We start from the raw sequence: 20,823 nt of genomic DNA on the forward strand, positions 1-20,823 counted from the left end.
CTTGTTTTCGATGTTAATATTTTAATAATAATCTCTGGTGGGTAATCAAGAAGCTAAGAAATCCTTAAAAGCCTATTTGCACCATTTGTAAGACATGTATTCAGTGTGTTTTAGGACAGTCAGGCTACGATCTTAAATATTTTTAAGGAGTAAACCTTAATGGTCAAGAACCATTTCACAAACAATACATGAAAGAGCTTGAATCGAAATAAGCACCCACCCAAATTAGGGTGGGTGAATGATGATTATTCAGAGGTATAGCCCTGCGATGCTACTTACGACTATCGAATCATATAGATTTAAAAATTTTATGTAACTCATATGATCATTTCTGGAGTGTGCTTTTTTTTTTTTTTTTTTTCATGTGAAAGTTTAACAGTGGTGAGCTTTCTCGTCAGCAAGATCAGCTGTTAATAATTTAATTATTTTTTTTTAAGGCTTGGAGTCTTTAGAGACGGATTAATTCATTTAAGTACAAGTTTATCGCCAATTGATTAGAATTTAACTGTTGGAATGGTGAAAAATTAACAGTGGTATTGCTTGATGGTGTGATTTTATTCGATTGTGGCCCTACTAAGATGATTCTCCGTGCTTTAAAACTCGATCATACCATTAAGAACAGGATAAATAAAGAAAAATTTGACCCTTGGTTTGCTCTGAAAGTCGACTAGCTATAATAATCATGAATTAACTGCTATTAGTTTGATCTAAGTAGTAGAATAAGAAGCAAGTTCAGCCCCTTTTATGCTAAATGAAAGAGAAATAAATTATAGCTTGTTCTACGCCTGTAATAAATAGATGGCGTAAAATTTGCTGTTGTGCGGCTTCTTTGAATCAAAAGAGCACCATTTGACGATGATTAGTGAGAGTTGACTTGGGAGCATACCTTTCAATACTTAAGTTCAAATAAACCTTGTTAAGTGGTTAAGAAAAGCAACGTAGAATATTATTACTGAACCCAAGTATAAATTTTCATTATGAAATAGATTTGCCACTTCCAGGAATTCATTTGAAGAGCACTTTCTTTTAATAGATCAGTTTGCCAGGTTGAAGGTGATGTCAATATTACAAGTAGAAAAAAAAATGCATTAGAACTTGCACAACTTGTAGGAAATTACATACCTTGAACGTCCCAGAAGACTAATAATTAATTATGAATTAAAGATTTGCTGATTTGCACACATCCGAACAAAAAAAGGTGGGGGGGGGGGCAGAACTCACCAAAAATGCATAGAAAATGTGCTTTTATGCCTTTTCTGTTTTTTCCAGGGAGGGGGGGGGTCCTTCTGACCAGTCTTGGCAAGAGGTGAATATTTTCGAAACTTCCACAACCTAAAACTAACCATAGAGTTATTGCTTGAAAATGGAATAACGACAAGATAAGTCTCTGACTCACTTCCAAACCGCCACCCAGATACTGGTTCCTGTATTCCTTTGGGTTATGAACTACCTAATTACTATACTATCTATCCAAGGTGGGAGAATTTAATTAATACTAACTTTAAATCCTTTAATTCATTTTTGAAGTTAACTTCCCAAATAGTTTTTTCTTCTATCTAAATAAGCCTTAGTGAAATTCGTGAAGATTCGAAAGATAACATATTTTTAAAGACCATTATGCTCGCAGAAAGAATCTTAGCAATAACCATTATCTTTTTTGTAATACAAAAGCTACTTTCATTATTAAAAAGATGGACCAATGTATGAGTATATTTGGCAAGTCATTCAAAAAGATTCAACGTGATATAACAAATAGCAGTATTCAAGGCGGAAACTCAAAATGTATATTGGGAATAAAATTATTCAGCCATTATACTGTAATATTTATTTGGCTATTTAAACTGTTTTTGATGCAATATGAAAGTTCTTCAACTTTATTTTTTAAGTTAGTAACTTCTTTGTTTAATACCGTTTTTTCTTTTCTTTCTTGGCACTAACGGCGACCGTTGGACTTGGTAAACTGGCCTATTGACTGAATATGTCTGTGTAAAACACCTTTTTTTTTATTTTTCCTGTTTGTCAAATAACTTTATAGGTAAATCGTGCATAGTGAGGGAATATTATTGTTTTAAAGTAGTTCGTGAATCGGTAGCAAAGATGTTAAAATTTTAATGTTACATGATTTCAGAAAGTTATTTTCCCTTTTTTCTTACCAGGATCTTTTTTCTCGGAAAATTTACACATTAGATGAGTTAGGATAATTTTTAAGCGTTATTTTATCATCTTTTTTTATATTTTTCCGTTTTGATGCTCTTTCGTATTTTTGAGAACTCGGATAGCGTTTCATGCACAGTTTTACCAAAGGTAGAATATATGCGTTCGTATTTCTTCAGCGTTTATTTATCTGATCGTCAACAGATTTGATATGATTAACTAACTTTGGGAAGAAAAAAAATTTCCTATTCAAATCTGTCAATGCTCGTCATTCTTTTTCACTAGAGATGGCACCCGTGGGGCATTGAATGTCCAACCGGGATCCATTTTGCGCGATGAATGAGTGCAATTTTATATGTTACTTTATAACCGCGAAAGTTTGCTATTCGTAGAGTGCGCAAGTGGTAGCATTAATAAGGTATGTTCTTTTGTGTGACGAAGTTTCGAAATAAAGCTATTAAATTAAAATGTTTACTACTGCATGGTTGCTAACCTCTTTGTTTTCACGGACAGGTGAACTCTAGTCACTCTGGTGTTCTTACTTCTTCTTTTTTTTTCGCTAAGAATTTTTTGAAGCATTTCATATTATCATGCCGAAAACGAAAAAGCGTTTCTCAAACGTTTCGTAAAATGAGTCAGAAAGTGAAAAAAATTCCACCGATGGGCTATTATCCGCTTATAGGATTTGTGGAGGCATATGTATTTCACAGTATATATAAAGACACGTCAGGATTGATGAAAACTGTTCCAGCACCAGTAGCTCGTAGTTCCCCCCTATTTTCGCTCTTATGGAAAATTATGAAAATCTGAGATGCGCTTCTTTATTTCGTTTGTGACGATAAGATCGTTGTTGCTAGCAAAAGGGTTGGCTTTTTTAGCCTCTTAACGGCTCGCTATAGTCTTCTGCTTGGGCCTGTGGCCCTCACAAATATAGCCTGAAGGTACCCCCCCCAACACCCCCCACCCCCACCTGCTGCCTTTCTTACTGTTGGCAGATCTTCTAGTCTATGAGCTGTTTCCTCTGTTTTTCGGTAGAAGTATTTTTGTATTCCTTTCTCTGATTTCCTCTTGTTTTAAAATTATTATCTAAAAAATTAGGATTTGCGACAGGAATAGGTTGGCTCCAAATTCAACGAAAGCATCAAGACTCACTCTACTTGATTCTATATACATAAATAATAGATATATACTAGCAAAAGAGCTGTATTTTTAGTTAGCATCAGGTTACTTATGCTGCTCACGTTGCTCGTACCGCCGGCAGATCTGGCCTTGGAATAATATCCAAGCTCTATGGCTTGGAATATATGTAAAACATGTTTGAATACCATCAGAAGTAAGCTTAGTAATCCACTGCAAAGTATAGTAAATATACGAGCATATAATTGCGTTTAATTTGGAGGCCAGAAGCTAGAAGTTCAAGGCTTGGTTTGAATCATTGGCAGTGCTACTTAAGTTAAGAGTGGAGTGGGTTCTATGTATTATTTATTTCTTCTTTTTTCACCAAGGCACTTCGTGTCGGAGGAGCTTTCGTAGAAACTTTGGAGGGGGCTCATTCGATTGAAATTAAAAGTTATCGTGCCCATTTCATAGGCAGCGCGCTAGTGCTGCCTAAGTAAAGACCGATGTGGGCACAATATGTTTTTTTGTTGTTTTTTTCTCCATACCCGGGCACTTCGTATCGAAGGAGTTGTCGTAGAAAATTCGAAAAGGGCTCATTCGATTGGAAATGGGAGTGGCTAGTGCCCTTTTTAATAGTCGAAAGTGATTGAAGGGCAACTAGTCCCCCCACGCCCATCATTCACCCAAACACATCCAATAAAAATTTTGAGATGGACATTTTGTTCAGCATAGTTGATTTGCAGATAGAAAATATGTTTTGAGGAGAACACTCCCCCACAACCCTCGGGGCAAGGGTTTTAAGTTATGCCCTGGGGGAATATAAGGTTTTTATAGAAGTTGTTGTTGTAGAAAATTCAAAGCAGGGTCATTCGATTGGAAATTCGAATGTCTAGTGCCCTTTTTATTAGTAGAAAGTGATTGGAGGGCAACTAGCCCCCAAGGTCAATCATTTCCCCAAATTCATCCAATCCAAACACATCCAATCCAAATGCTTAGGTGGCTATTTTGTTCAGAGTAGTTGGTTTCCAGATATAAAATATGTTTTTGAGGAGGACACTCCCCCACAACCCTCAGGGCAAAGGGTTTTAAGTTATGCCCTGGGGGGATATAAGGTTTTTATAGAAGGCGTTGTCGTAGAAACTTCAAAACAGGCTCATTCTATTTGAAATTCAAATGGTAGTGCCCTATTTAATTTTCGATATGCATTTAAAGTCACATAGCCCCCCCCCCCACGCCCATTATTTCCCAAAATACATCCAATCGACAGTTTGAGATAGCCATTTTGTTCTGAGTAGATGATTTCAATTTACAAAATGTGTTTTTAAGGAAGACACTCCCCAACACGCCTCTGGGATTGGGTTTTAATTTATGCCCTGAGGGCATCTAAGGTTTTTATAGAAGGCGTTGTCGTAGAAACTTCAAAACAGGCTCATTCGATTGGAAATTCAAAGGGCTATTGCTCTTTTTAATAGTCGAAAGTGATTGGAGGGCAACTAGCCCCCACCCCCCACGCCCATCATTCCCCCAACATATCCAATCAAAATTTTGAGATAGCCATTTTGTTCAGCGTAGTTGATTTCAAGATAGAAAATATGTTTTTGAGGAGGAAACTCCCTCACAAACCTCAAGGCAAGGATTATAAGTTATGACCTGGGGGCATATAAGGTTTTTTATAGAAGGCGTTGTCGTAGAAACTTCAAAACAGGCTCATTCAATTGGAAATTCGAAGGGGTAGTACCCTTTTTAATAGTCGAAAGTAATTGGAGAGCAACTAGCCCCCCCCTCCCGCCCATCATTCCCTCAAACATATCTAATCAAAATTTTGAGATAGCTATTTTGCTCAACGTAGTCTTAAATTCGGGAAATTAGGTCTTTGAGGATGACAGCCTCCTCATAGCCCTCAGAACAGGGGTTGTAAGCTATGCCCTGGGGGCATATGAAGTTTTAATATAACGCGTTGTCGTAAAGTCTGCAAAAAGGGCTCATTTGATTAAAAACTGAAATGGCTTGTGCCCTTTTTAGTAGTCGAAAGTAATTGGAAGGCAACTAACACCCCTTCCTCGACCAACATTTCCCCAAACATATCCAATCAAAATTTTGAGATAGCCATTTTGTTCCACGCAGTTAAAGTTCTTGAAATTATACCTTGAATCAGGACTCTCCACTCACAGCCTTCAGGGCACAGATTTTAAGTTTTACCATGGGGACACATAAGTTTTGATTGATATCTTTATTGTAGTAACTTAAAAAGGGTCTCATTCGATTGAAAGCTGAGTAGTCTAGTGCCCTTTTTAATAGACAAAAGTGATTTGAGGGTAACTAACCCCCCTCTCTCGCCCACTATTTCCCCAAACACATCCAATCAAAATTTTTAGATAGCCATTTTATTCAGTGTTTTGGATTTCCAGATAGAAATTATGTTTTTGAGGAGGACACTGCCCTCAGGGCAAGGGTTGTAAGTTATGCCCTGGGGGCATATAAGGCTTTTACTGAACGCGTCGTCGTAGAAACTTCAGAAATGACTCATTCGATTGAAAATTGAAATGGCTAGTGCCCTTTTTAATAGTCGAAAGTGATTGGAAGGCAACAAACACCCCTTCAACGCCCACCATTTCCCCAAACATCCGATCAAAATTTCTTGATACCCATTTAGTTCCACGAAGTTTGAAGTTCAGGAAATTACACCTTTGAGCAGGACACTCCCCATTGTCTTCAGGGCAAGGGTTATAAGTTATGCCCTGGGGGCATATAAGGTTTTTATGGAAATGGGCAACTAACCCCCCTCTCACGACCACCATTTACCCAATCACATCCAATCAAAATTTTGAGATATCCATTTTGTTCAACGTAGTAGAAAGTTCTAGAAATCAAGTGTTTTTGGATAGAAACCCCATCACAGCTTTAAGGGAAAGGGTTTTAATTTGTGCCCTGGGGGCGTGTAAAGTTTTATTAGGACGTTGTTGTAGAAATTTCAAAAGGGGCTCATTTGATTGGTAATTGAAATTGCCCTTTTTAATAGTCGAAAGTGACTGGAGAGTAATTAACCCCCCTCTCACGCCCTCCATTTCCCCAAACACATTCAATCAAACCTTAGAGATAGCCATTTTGTTCAACGTAGTTAAATATTCCGAAAATTATAAAGTTAAGGATGACAAGCCCCCGACATTACCCAGAGCAAGGATCGTAAGTTATGCTCAGAGAGCATATTAGAGTCTTAACGACAGAGGTATTGTAGAAGATCAAAAAGGGGCTCACCCAATTGGAAATTGAGAGGGATAGTGCCCTTTACAATAGTTGAAAGTGATTGGACGGTAACTAACCCTTCTCTCGTGCCCACCATTCCCCCAAACACATTCAATCAAAATTTTCAGAGGGCCATTTTGTTAAACGTAATAGAAAGGTAAAAACTTCTAGAAATTAGGTCTGTGAGGATGACAAACCCCCCCCCCCCACCCAGCCCTCAGGGCGAGGGTTGTAAGTTATCCCCTGGGGGCATATAAGGTTTTTATTGAAAGCGTTGTCATAGAAATTTCAATAGGGCTCATTTGATTGGAAATTGAAAGGGCTAGTGCCTTTTTTAATAGTTGAAAGTGATTGGAGAAAGACTAAAGCCCCTCTCACGCCCACTATTTTCCCAGGCACATCCAATCAAAATTTTGAGATAGCCATTTTGTGTAACGTAGTTGAAAGTTCTGGAAATTAGGTCTTAGAGGATGACAACCACCCTCACAGCCCTTAGGGTAAGTGTTGTAATGTATGACCTTGGGCATAAATTACAATATAAGGTATTTATAGGAATTGTTGTCGTAGAAACTTGAAAAAGGCTCATTCGATTGGAATTCGAAAGGCCTAATGCCCTTTTTAATAGTCGAAAGTAATTAGAAGGCTCGACATTTTTATAGTAAAGATCGATGTGGATATAATGTATTCTTTTTTTGATGTTGTTGTTGTTTAGACCAGGGCACTTTGTATTAAAGGAGTTGTCGTAGGAACTTCGAAAAGGACTCATTCGATTGAAAATAGAAAGGGCTGATGCCCTTTTTAATAGTCGAAAGTGATTGGAGGGAAACTAATCCCCCTCCCACCCCAACCTCCCGTTTTACTTTATGTTTAAAAACTAAATGTTGCCATAAGATTAAATCAACATGCACTGTGTTAAGGCTAATTCCCAATAAGGCATCTCAGCAGTATCCCAAGAACGACTGAGGGTATTATGTTCAAACTTTTGGGGCTGCTTCTGTTCTTAAAAGTTAAGCAAATCAAAATAGCGTAAGTGTATCCAAGCTTTCAAAGAAAGTAAACAGATTTTTTTGTGAAGGGTATCAAGTTTTCCATTTCAGGTCAACTAGAGGAGGAATGAAACTACATTAAACAGTACTATTTGTGTTCAGATTTTTAAAAGGGTGTATGTTGTTAAAAATTGCTGAAAATTTTTCTCCAGCACACAAATAGCTGGCCAAAATATAAAGTCTTAAAAAAATGAAAAGATTTAAAGTATTATTTTCTTTTTCTCTTAAAAAACTATGTCAATATAAAACGAACAGAAATTAATTAAAAAAAACTTTTTCCACACAATAAGTTTTTCAAAGAAAAGTAAATAACTCCATTATACAAAAAATGAAAAAAAAAATCAAATAATAGCGTGAAAATACCACAAACCAGCATCGATAAATAAATGAAACCCAAAACGAGCAGAAATTACAATAAATAACCGAGTCAAACTCAAAACGAGCAGAAATTAAGATAAGTTGGGCTCAAAACCCCTATGCCTTCCCAAGGCCAGAAAATTATTCCACTTTACTGAAAAAAAAATACAAATGAATGTGCATTGTCAGTTTAATATACATTTACTGATATTTAGTAATCAAAATCTTAATATTATTTGATTTATTAAAGTTATAAAATTAAAAACATTTATATTTTTTTCAGTAAAGTGCAAATTATGTTCTGGCCTTGGGAAGGCACATGGGTTTTGAACCCAACTTACGTTAATTTCTGCTTGTTTTGTGTTTGACTCGGTTATTTATTGTAATTTCTGCTCGTTTTTGGTTTCATTTATTTATCGATGCTGATTTGTGGTAGTTTCACTCGTGGTAGATTATTTGATTTTATTTTTGCTCATTTTTTGTTTAATGGAGTTCTTTACTTTTCTTTGAAAAACTTATTTTGTGGAAAGTTTTTTTAATTACTAAGAGTTAAAAGTGACTGTAGGGCAAGCAGCCCTCGCCACGCATCTTATTACCCAAAAGACATCGGAAATAAATTTGGAGATATTCATTTTGTTCAGAATAGTTGAAAGGTCCAACAACCATGTCTCTGGGGATGACCCCCCAGCCGCAGCCCTTGGAACAAAGGCTTTAATGCAGGCAATTCGCCTATTGTTTAAATATAATATTTTTTATGGGGAAGGGGGTGCATGTTTGAGCCTTGGTGTGAGTTGAAGCTTTCAGGGAACGTTAAGGGAAGTGTTGAACTAAATCAGAGTAGGAATGTTTTGATCAGCCTAGACGAAAAACAGTTACCAGACATGGAAGATGACTAAAAGGTATTGCCAAACTCGGAATATTTTTGATCAGTCCACACCAAAAGGAGCTACCAGACTTGGAACTTTTGCCATTAGTTTAGACCAAAAGAAGTTACCCGACTTGGAATATTTTGATCAGCCTGGGCGATAAGGAAGTATCTGATTTGCATAGTAGTTCATGTCACGGAGCGGCAATATAAAATAACTGTTATAAGAAGAAGCAACTCAGGGCTGCTGTCCTTTGAAAAGTAACTCACTTACTTAATCCCATCCATCCATCCTTTTGGGGTCGCTCCTTTTGAAATTTCATGGACCAGTGGTCGATATGCTGCTCTTGTGGGTTCAGTTCTGGATAATTGGGTGATATGTTGCCAATCAGTTGTCAATCCACCTCTTACGAGATCTTCTCCGTGGTCGATGCCCTTCAACAGTCCCTTCGAGTGAGATCTCGGGTAGTCGAATAGGCTTCATCCACTTGACTTGCCCGAACCAGCGTAGTTGCTGTATTCTAACTTTGTTTAGGATCATATCTGGTGACTTTAGTCTTCTCTGGACTTCTTCATTTGTGACACGGTCACTGTACTTAATTTTGCTATCTGGAATAGGCATCTCATATCGAATGCGAGAAGGGTGCAATTGTTTTCGACTTTTGTTGTCCATATTTCACACCCATACAGAGCAATGGGTATGATCAGGCTGTTAAAATGGTGAATTTACAGATGGTTTGAAAAGTGGCTAGACTTTCATAAACTTGAAAGTCTTCTGAAACTAAGCTGGCAAGTGCTAGGGGGTGTTTAATGTCAGTAGTGTGGCAATTATCAACCGTTAATAAACTGCCAAGTGTCGCGGCCTATTTTCTGTTGTATTCCAGTAAACCCTTCAAATACGAAATTCCTTTCTTTTAACTAACAAAAATGAATCAAATAATAGTTCATTGCAGTCCGAGTTCAGTATTTCGGCACTCGCTTGCGTAATCACAAACAGACAAAGACTTAAGATGAAAAAGGATTTAGCTACAAGTATAATTTACATAGGCAATTCATGACATCCCTCCCTTCCACAAGAGGATGGCAGAGACATCCTTAACAGCTATCACCACAATATTACTTAAAATAGGCTTGAAAGCGCATCAGCCTTTGCGTTCATAGATCCCGGTCGGCTATTAATGATAAACTGAAATTCTTGCAGAGCTAATGACCAACGAGTCAAACGAGTGTTGCAGCTTCGAGCAACAGTAAGCGACCTAAGAGGGCTGTGGTCCGTTTCTACGAAGAAATGGTGTCCCTTCAGGTAGTACTCGAAGCTTTCTATTTCCCATTTGAGAGAAAGAGCTTCTTTTTCCATGTTCGATTAACGTTTCTCCGCCGGGACCAGTTTCCTACTACGGAATGCAATTGGGTGCTCCTCAACATCCCTTTGGGTGAGGACCGCTCCAACGCTTATGTCAGAGGCGTCTGTCTGTAAAATAAAATCATTACTGAAATCTGGTGTAGTCGAAACAGGGGCATCGATGAGTTCTATTTTCAGGTTCTCAAATGCACCAACCTCCAACTTGGTTGGAGAACCTTTCTTCAGAAGCGAAGTGAGTGGCTCAGCAATTTCAACAAAAAATTTTATAAAACGTTGATAATATGCTGTCATCCCAATAAAAGAGCGAATTTCCTTCTTGGACACAGGTAGGGGAAAATCTTGGACGGCCTTGACCTTGCTTTCCAATGGGGAGATTTCACCATTTCCAATGTGGTGACCTAGGTAACGAACCTCGTTTTGAGCCATTTTAATCTTTCCAGGGTGGATTCTCAACCCTGCTTCTTGTATGCTCTCATGCGTTCTTTTAACATGTACTAGGTGCTTTTCCCAAGAGTCACTAAAGATGACAATATCATCCAAATAGGCACGAGCGAAGGCCTTACAGGGCTCTCAAAACTTATCCAAAAGGCGCTGGAAGGTCGCGGGAGCACCATGCAAGCCGAATGGCATGACCGGAAACTGATAGACCCCAGAAGACGTCTGGAATACCGTCTTTTTCCTGCTACCTTTCTCAAGTTTGATTTGCCAGTACCCTCTAACCAAGTCTAGAACACTAAATATTTTCTTGCTGCCAACCGTCTCCAGGAGCTCGTTTATACGAGGTAAAGGATACGCATCAAAACGAGATATATTTTTAAGCCCACGAAAATCAAAACGGAAACGTAGCAATCCGTCTGATTTTTGACTATGACAACTGGAGAGCACCATGGACTAGAAGACGGTTCAATGATGCCCAAGTCGAGCATGCGGTTGACTTCCTGCTCAATGGTGACATGTCGGTTTTGTGGGATGCGATATGGCCTCTGCCTCAGAGGTCGTGATTCACCTATATCAATCTGATGTTTTATGATCCTTGTTCTTCCTGGTGTCCCTGAGAAATTTTCTTGAAAATTCTGGAGTAGACTTAGCTGCTCTTCCTTTCTCTTTCGGGCCAGGTGATTTACTGATTCACTTAGATCAGAACAAACTTCACTGTCATCACCGTTCATACGTTCTGATTGCTGTCAACGGGCTGTCATCGAAATTTCTGGCAGTCTCTTCTCGAATCGCCTCAGAAGGTTGATGTGAAGTACTCTGTATTTCTTCCTCAGTTCTGGCATCTCAAACTCGTAATTGACCCTGCCTATTTTCCGAAAGACTTTAAAGGGGCCTCGCCAACGCATTTCCAGCTTGTGGTCACCTGCTGGTATAAGCACTAGAGCTTCATCTTCCACCTGAAGTTCACGAGGCTTTGTACGACGGTCGTATAACTTATTTTGTTGGCTCGCTGCTTTTGTCCAGTTTTGTTGAGCTTCTTTCATCAGTTTTTTAATGTGAGAGCGTGCTTGCAACAATTTGGCAGCTAGTCGATTTTGTTTTAGAGCCGTTGGTGCTGCCTCCCACTGTTCTTTGAGGATATCCAGTGGTCCTCTTGGTCGCCTACCATAAGCCAATGACCATTTCGTAATGTTTTTAACGACCCAACAACGTCCATAGCCATGCGATAGAAGGGCTCTTCCACTATGGGTAAGGAAATCAGTGGTACCTTCTCCTTCGCTTTCAGCCTAGCGGTGAGCTGACACGGCTTACACGTTTTAATGTATTTTCGGACATCTCATCTTACTCCTGACCAGAAGACATGATGCAGAATCCGATCACAAGTCCGCTGGTTACCAGTATGTCCACTTAACGGCGAGTCGTGGACTAACTTAATGATGAAGGATCTGAAAGACTGTAGCACAACAAGTTGCAACAGCTCCTCGCCCACTGACAAAGTCCTCTTCCTATACAGCAAACCGTCAAGGATCTCATAGTTTTCACGTAGCGAGGCTTGCTTGAAACAACTTACCAAGCTTTTGTCATTCTCCTGTAGTCGTTTGAGTTCATCCCCAGTCAGCTGATCGGGACTTATCTCCTGATCTGTACCCAGCGAAAGAGGCTTGTGCAAATCACGCTCTATGCTCTTCTCCTTTCGACTCTTTTTCCGTCTGTCTGGCCTCCCAGTGTTTCCAGGATCCATCTCTATTGTCCAAATATCGTTTTCTGGAAGATCCACTCCCCCATTCTTCGGAGCAGGTGGATTAGGAATGCTCGGCATTGGAGGCGAGTAAATCATCCTTGGTACGGATTCCTCCTGTTTAAGTTCTTCAGGTGAGTCTTTTTTTTTCTTGTGCTGACGAGAACTCTAATATTAGGCTTTTTCTTTCCAAAGTGCTGACTGCAAAGGTCATTGAAACGAGGGAATGATGTGCCCAAAATCACGTCCACAGGTAATTCGCTTGAGATAGCAACGGGTGCGCAGTCACCGAAAGCTTCCCCTTTCCTTCCTACCTGGATGTGAACGTCTTTAACAGGATACGATTTGCAGTCCCCATGGACGCAGCAAACTTCTGTCTTCTTTGAAGGGAAGCTGTCGTCCGGCATATACTTCTTATGCATGATACAATGGGTGGCACCACTGTCAACCAAACAAGTTGCTGGTAGCCCTTCAATTTCTCCTTCAAAATAGAAACGGTCCCTTGCATCTTCCAATGGACTAGGACTTCGAACTAGAAGAGTTCGTTTCCTTGGCTATCGGCAGTTCTTGGCATTATGCCCTTCCTTTCCGCAGTTATAACAACTTTGATAATTCTTCTGTGACGAAGAGGTGCCAGCTGCTCTATTTTGTGCATCTTTCTTCTCTGTCTTAGGCTTCTCTTCGTGATTTTGAGTTTCTCGAGATCTGTTTTCTTTCCTTGGCAAATTCTTCAAATCTAGTTTTTCGTCTCTTCTGGCCAGAAAAAACACATCCGCTAATCGGCAGACTTCCTCCAAAGGCGGCTGGTCGAGTTCTTTGAGACGTATGCGTAGTTAATCATTTTTTATAGAACCTATAAAATGTTCAACCTTAATCAGTCGCAGAATGTCGTCTATTTTCTGTTTAAGGATCTCAGGACCTGCTTCTGTTTTGTAGTTCTGGCACTCAAACCATTTGACAGATAGTCGCTCCAGCGTCCTCCCATAGTCGATGAAAGACTGATCTGCCTCTTTCTATTCGGAGCGGAAATGAACTCGGTAGGCTTCCGATGTGACCCTGAAACTACGAAGAATTGCCCGTTTGACCTCATTATAGTCGCTAATTTGGTTTTGTGGGAAAATCGAAGTAGCTTCGGTGGCTTTTCCTGTCAACAAACTACGCAGCTTCACTGCCCATATCGATTTGTCCTACTGGTTTTGTATAGCTACACACTCGAATGTGTTGAGGTATGTATCAATGTCCCCCTTATTGCTGAACTTTGCTATTGAATTAGGCGACATCCCCGCTGTTTCGGTTGCATTCTGAATTGCAGCTTGGCCTGCATGAACAGTGTGACTAAAGTGCGTGGCAAAAGTAGCAAAACTGTCATTCATCGCTTCCCTGCTCAACCTGACGGTCTGTTGTAGCAGGGCTACAATTGCCTCTTGGTCCATAGTGACACGTTGATCTATGCCAACGACAGCATTGCCTGAGTTATCCTAGGATCGGGTTGACTCCTTCTTCCTCTGAACTTCCTGTCTTGGTCTTTAGTGGTAGATGTAATCTAGCTTTCAACTCCGGTTCTACCAAAGCAGAATGATGTCTTCCACCCGGCGTCGTAGCCACTAAGATTGGCAGGAACGGAAGTACTGGAAGACGTACTAGTCTCGGGCTTAACAGTCAGTCGATAATAGCTTTTTGGAGCCTTCTGAGCACTGGTTCGGTGGTTCCCTCGACAACTTTGGGTTTCCAGTGACTTATGTTGCTATCACTTGCATGTTCCTGTAGCCTTGGCATCCAGCTGTCAACCAATACGAGAGTAACATACAATTACTGCAAAATTTGGTATAGAACCAATGCAAAAGTAATATAAAATTACTGCAAAATTTGGTATAAAACAAATGCGAGAGTAATATGAAATTACAGCAAAATTTGTTATAGAACCAATACGAAAGTAATATAAAATTACTACAAAATTTGGTACAGAACCAATGCGAGAGTAACATAAAATTACTGCAAAATTTGGTATAGAACCAATGCGAGAGTAATATAAAATTGCTGCAAAATTTGGTATAGAACCAATGCGAGAGTAATATAAAATTACTAGAAAATTTGATATAGAACCAATACGAGAATAATATAAAATTACTGCAAAATTTGGCGTTAACCGGAGCCCTCACTACACTGAACAGTATCCTGTTGAGACTGGACTTGAAAAGCCGGCCGCTCTGATAAGACTAGCGCTTATCCACTTCAGTATAGGACACAGGATAAAGACACTAAGTCCAACCGGTCCACACAAATTCCTCTTTAATGCTGCATCACCGATAAACTGTTTTAGAACACACGGAGTATTCTTTCACAACTGACTTGCGTTTATTGCTTGAATGAACTTTTTATTGGAATTTCTTCTGAACAGTATAAAAAATTAGTCATACGGCAATATTAATCAAACAGCCGCCGAGGTATCTTTATTTAAAAAAGTCCAATTTCATTTACTATCATTTACGTAACTATTCTTATAATAATAAATTTGAATAGAAATTCACTTTAAGTGTTAAAAATAGCACTGTAAACAAAGCAACTGATTTTTCACTTATTTAAGTTTTTTCACATGGCGAAGTTCAATCTTGAATACAAATTTACCTCGTCACTAGAGAGACGTGTTTCAGTATCCCACTTCTGACACCAATTTGTCATGGCCTAATTTCTGTTCTATTCCGGTAAACTCTTCAAATACGAAATTTCTTTCTTTAATCTTCAACAAACAAATCACAACTAACAAAAATAGACCAAATAATAGTGTATTACAGTCCGAGTTCAGTATTTCGGCACTCGCTTGCGTAATTACACACAGACAAATACTTAAGATGAAAAAGGATTTAGCTACAAGTATAATTTACATAGGCGATTCATGACACCAAAATAAAGAAATCAATCTACTGTTACCACTTGCTCAATATTGATTATTATGGAGGGGGATTTGTAGTGTTCTGGTATGATAGATGCCGCCAAACACTACCTTTCCTAATACTTATGCAACGTAGCTGTGTTTTTGTACTGGAAATGCTGAACATATTATATAAACCTAAATTTAAAAATTAATAACGTGAAGAACCTACAATGTTCCAAAGAAAATTGAAAGCTTTAAACTGCTTTATTGAAAGCTTCAATCCTGCAGGTATGACCATAAAGCTAAAAAGGAACCTATTAATAAATCTGGCTTGTTGTATGTTTCCGTGGATTTCCAAGAAGTGATAGAGTAAAAGACCTCTTTTTGGGAAAGACCACTTTTCTTTGGCATTCCAGAAAAATAGCTATGGGTTTTTGGACCACCCCTTTTTACTACAACATGAAGCAATGTGAGGGCAGTAACAAGAACCCCGCCTTCTTGGTCAGATTTTCACCAATGATTTGTCAGCTTAAATTGAAAATATGGTCTCTGTTTTGTAAAGCAATTGAAAAGAAAATTTATATTTAAATATTTGTGATTTATAGAATATAGGCTATATCAATCAATAAAAGTTACATTTCTAGAATCAGAAGAAAATCAGCTTTCTGTTAATATATGAATAAAACTGAAACACTAAAAGGATAGGCTAGGCTATATACATCAAAATAGGATAGGCTAATTGGTATTTCCAAAAAGAGGTCCCTGCAGGTAAGTCAATAAACTAAGAATTTTAAGTCTTATCTTAAATAATCTGAATAATAACCATATTGATGCATAGCTTAGACTTTTAGCTATTCATTAACATACCCAATCCTTCTCAATTCCTCTTTGGTAACAAGATGTGAGGGTTTTAATTTTACATAATTTTGCTCAATTGGATACTGGTTTTGTACCCTAGGATAACCTGTGAATAGGCTATAAGAACATGAAAGATGTTTTTACCCCCTTCTGTTTACTTTGAAAATTTATAGATAGTGGGATTTTTGTTGTCTTGTGAATTATTTGAGTTGGGAAACTGAGAGGCATTAGTCTGCTGTTAAGCCTACTGAAAAGGAAACACCATAAAATTCCAAAAACAAAGCAGTTAGCCTACATATTATAGGCTATATAGTTTTAAGCTTTTGAACTTTCAAGCTTAGTGAAGGGGCAGTAGCCCAACTTCTGTTTGTTTTAATTTTTCTTCTTTTTAAGTTTGACTTGAATATCCAGTTTGATTTTTGCTCATTTTAAGATGTATTTATTAATCTAGGCCTATATCAGTATAGCCTATGTTATCTTTATGTTTGATATGATCATCCATTTTAATTTCTGTTGGTTTTCAATTTCATTTAGCCTCTTTTATAGTAGTAATTTCTTGTTATTTTGTGTTCAAATTATCAGAGTACTCAGTTTCTGCTTGCCCTGAGTTTAATAGGCCTATGGTTTTTACTATTTTTTGAAAAATTTATTTTTAGTTTTTTTTACTATTATTAATTTTGGTACTTGTGCATTATAATTAAACCAGTGCTATACACAAAGGAAGTCAAGTTTGGTGAATGCTAATGAAATAAAATAGAATGAATATATAATAGTTTAGAAACAAATTTGGGCTATATATTTGCACATTAGGGGTTGGATGGGGATAAGCATAGCATATATTAAAAACTTAAACTAGGTACCTCCCTCCCCCCCTAAATCCCAAAAAAACAATTGTTTAAATATAGTAAACTCAATGAGAAACCACGCTTTGCTATCAATTTATCTAGCAAATACCTATTTGTATGCTTTTGTGTCTGATTTCCTTGTACAGTCTATAGTGCTGGTTTAGTTATAATACACAAGTACCTTAATATCTCGAAAGTCCTCATTCACAGTAATAAGTAGGCACCATACACTTTGCAATGAAAGAACAGCAAAAAACCTACCTCTGTTTTCTATTGAAAACTGGAGAACCAAATAAAAATAGTAAGGACTAGGCCATGTCTGAACTGTGATAAGTGCATACAATCAATGACTATGGATTTTCTCTGGTCTCAAAGTAAACTGTTAATACTACCTTAAGAAACAGAACATGGACAGATAGGTAAAGGCTGCAAATGAAACAAAATTTGGTACTTGTATGATATTAATTAAAAAAAACTTTTTCCACAAAATAAGTTTTTCAAAGAAAAGTAAAGAACTCCATTAAACAAAAAATGAGCAAAAATAAAATAATCTACCAAGTGTGAAACTACCACAAATCAGCATCAATAAATAAATGAAACCCAAAACAAACAGAAATTACAATAAATAACCAAGTCAAACTCAAAACAAGCAGAAATTAACATAAGTTGGGCTCAAAACCCCTATGCCTTCCTAAGGCTAGAACATAATTTGCAGTTTACTTAAAAAATATACAAATGAATGTTCATTGTCAGTTTAGTATGCATAGACTGATATTTAGTAATCAAAATGTTAACATTATTTGATTTATTAAAGTTATAAAAGTAAAAACATTTATATTTTTTTCAGTAAAGTGCAAATTATGTTATTGCCTTGGGAATGCATAGGAGTTTTGAGCCCAACTTATGTTAATTTCTGCTTGTTTTGAGTTTGAATTGGTTATTTATTGTAATTTCTGTTTGTTTTTGGTTTCATTTATTTATCAATGCTGATTTGTGGTAGTTTCATGCTTGGTAGATTATTTGATTATTTTTGCTCATTTTTTGTTCAATAGAGTTCTTTAGTTTTCTTTGAAAAACTTATTTTGTGGAAAAAGTTTTATAATTAATTATAATTAAATGATAAATCTTCCTTGCTGAGGATCTTTAATTGACTCAAAACAAAAAAAAAGTTTTTTAATTAGTTTCTGTTTGTTTTATATTGACATAGTCTTTTCAGGGAAAAAGAAAATAATACTTTAAACCTTTTTGTTTGTTTTTTAAGACTTTATAGTTTGGCCTGCTATTTGTATGCTGGAGAAAAATTTTCAGCAATTTTTGACAAAATACATCCTTTTAAAAATCTGGACACAAATAGTAGTGTTTAATTTAGTTTCATACCTCCTCTAGATGACCTGAAATGGAAAACTTTACACCATTTGCAAAAAAAATATGTTTACTTTCTTTTATAGCTTGGATACACTTACACTATTTGGATTTGGTTAAATTTTAAGAGCAGAAGTAGCCCCAAAAGTTTGAACATAATACCAAAAAACATAGTTCACTTTGGGCTGTGAAATTTGTCTACTTGGACAAAATCACCTACACGTAATCCAACACTGTTACCAACAAATAAGAAAAATCTATTCATCTTTGATGGCAACCATTATCAAGCATCTTTTAGTCATGTTTCAAAAAGAACTTGAAATTTGTTGCTAGTAAATCTTTTGATCTCTACATCATTTTTAATCATTGCAAAAACACCCAGTTTTGTTAAAAGGAAGCCAATTCCTTTTATATCTGTCTACACAGCCAAATTGGTTTGGATTTTAACTCCCCAATGAATATTGAAGGAAAGGATTTGTCAGGAAGTTGTATAATCCCATCATAATGCCTCACAGTGATGTGGGAGAATACGTCCCTGCATTTTGTGGGGAAAATAGTCCTAAGTGGGCTTGTGCCCAAATGTCTCTATTTTGAAGAAGAAGAATCCCCGGCGTTACGAAGACCTTGCAGAGCCTCTGTATACATGAAAATTTTGGGACTTTAAAAAAATATTTTTCTTCTAATTAAACAGGCCATGTGTTTCAGGAGTCATTCTTAAATAATTGGAACAAAAAGTCAAACTTTAGCGAAAAGAGTGAGATGTTGAGGAGCGGGCAGCCCCCGTCATATATATAATATTTTCTGTCCGTTTATGTTTTAATGTTTCTTCTTACTTTAAGTTGAAAAGCTTGTTTTTTTTTATTTAATTTGCACTGAAAAAAACAACCTTGACAAATTTATTTTCATTTTATTTGGATTACTCTGCAGCGTCATTTCCCAATGACGTTAGGCTTAGCGGAAAAGACGTTCGGAATATCATATTGTTGGTTGTTGTCTCTGATAAATGTCAAGAAGTCAATCAAACTTACTTTTGAATTAAAATCAAGATATGGCACATCTTTCCTTGACGTATAAGTGGCAGCAATATATGGCTTCACTAAAATCCTTAAATAGTTTCTTACCCAATAGTACCTTTCCATCTATAGTCAAAACAAAATAAAAATATAATAAGCGGTAAAAATTCAATTAAGATAGTGTAAAATGAGAAAAAAAAATTCATATACTAATAAAAGGTTTGAATGTTTTACCCGTTATTATACATTCATTTATTTTAGTCATTAAAATCATCAATATCAAATGCTACACTTTGTTAAAGTAAACTTTAGGCTTAAGGGGCCAGCTGAAGAATCAATCAGACTTGACCCGTCCAAAATTTCTTAAAATCTGGATTTCAAGACAACTTAGTAACAATCCTTATGTGCTCGAGCACTGTTCCTTTCCCTGTTTTTTTTTTTTTTCTCTTATAAATATATTTTTCACAATTTCAAGGATGATATCTCTCATGTTTGCTGTGGTGCTTTTGCCTACTTTTCTTTCGTTTAGGATGCTTTCTTGACACCATTATGTACACATTTGTTTTTAAAAATTACCAACTTTAACCTGTCAGGCTTTTGTACTGGTACATGTCCCCATTGCAACTGACGTCATCACATACTTCTAGTATTAAGTCATTAATGGTACTTGTACTTGCTGCGGGACCAGACGCTGACGCCTCACCCGGCATCTAAAAGACTCTGTATGGTTGACTCCCATTTGTCACAATCTTGTGCCAGCTCTTCAGCGAACCGGAGCCAGGAGCTCTTCCACTTTCTGCCAAACCTTCAAAATCTACCAATGGTACCGAGGTCCTTTTGACAGTTCTCTCCCAATTCTTCAATTGGCTGCCAGGAGGCCTGTGCCAATCTGGCAAAGGAGCAGCTAGAAGCACTTACTTGATGATGCGATCATAGGGTCGTCTCAGGACGTGGCCCAAACAACGCAGTCTTCTCTGTTTGACAATCGTGGTGGTGGGCTTGATGTTACACCAACGGTGGCACATATCAGCATTTTTAAAAATTTTTGAGATAGCCATTTGATTCAGCATAGATGAAAGGTCCGATAACTATGCCTTTGGGAATAACATGACCCCCATAGTCCCTGGGGAAAGGGCTGTGAGTTACGCAATTTGCTCATGTTCACACACAATATTTGTTATTTGAAAACATAGGAAATTTTTGGGGGGTATTTTCTACCGGGAGAGGGGAATTTCCAGGTAAATTTTACACGGAGGAAGGAAAGGCATGATTTGAAAACGATCAGAAATTAAATAAAAAAATCAACTGAAAGTAAGGAGCAACATTAAACTTAAAACGAACAGAAATTATTCCGCGTCTTAGGGAGGGAGCTGTCCCTTCCTAGACCCTTGCTCTTTACGCTACAGGTTGACTTTTGTCAAATTCCTTAAGAAAGACTACTCAAACACAAGGACTGTCGAACTTGAATGAGAAGTATTTTTGAAGAGCTTCAAGACTTTAGCGTAAACAGCGAACTCTGAGGAAGGGACAGCCCCTGGGGGCAGATGAAG

The 20,823-nt window shown here is 37.5% G+C and overlaps 2 protein-coding genes across 2 annotated transcripts in view; both read left to right on the plus strand.

Annotated features, from left to right (window-relative positions):
* LOC148950270 (WD repeat-containing protein 26-like) overlaps window positions 1–2,622 on the plus strand; it is a 49,650-nt gene extending 47,028 nt beyond the window's left edge. The window contains exon 11 of the mRNA XM_089092276.1: window positions 438–2,622. Within this exon, the coding sequence (XP_088948402.1) occupies window positions 438–463 (26 nt within the window). The 3' untranslated portion in view covers window positions 464–2,622. The remainder of the gene's footprint in view (window positions 1–437) is intronic.
* A 12,727-nt stretch (window positions 2,623–15,349) lies between these two features.
* LOC148950271 (tRNA-splicing ligase complex subunit RTRAF) overlaps window positions 15,350–20,823 on the plus strand; it is a 35,144-nt gene continuing 29,670 nt past the window's right edge. The window contains exon 1 of the mRNA XM_089091538.1: window positions 15,350–15,483. Within this exon, the coding sequence (XP_088947664.1) occupies window positions 15,426–15,483 (58 nt within the window). The 5' untranslated portion in view covers window positions 15,350–15,425. The remainder of the gene's footprint in view (window positions 15,484–20,823) is intronic.

The sequence above is a fragment of the Artemia sp. Qi Xiang Cuo genome, chromosome 7 (assembly GCF_049724085.1).
Source record: "Artemia sp. Qi Xiang Cuo chromosome 7, ASM4972408v1, whole genome shotgun sequence".
In the NCBI taxonomy this organism is placed as follows: domain Eukaryota; kingdom Metazoa; phylum Arthropoda; class Branchiopoda; order Anostraca; family Artemiidae; genus Artemia; species Artemia sp. Qi Xiang Cuo.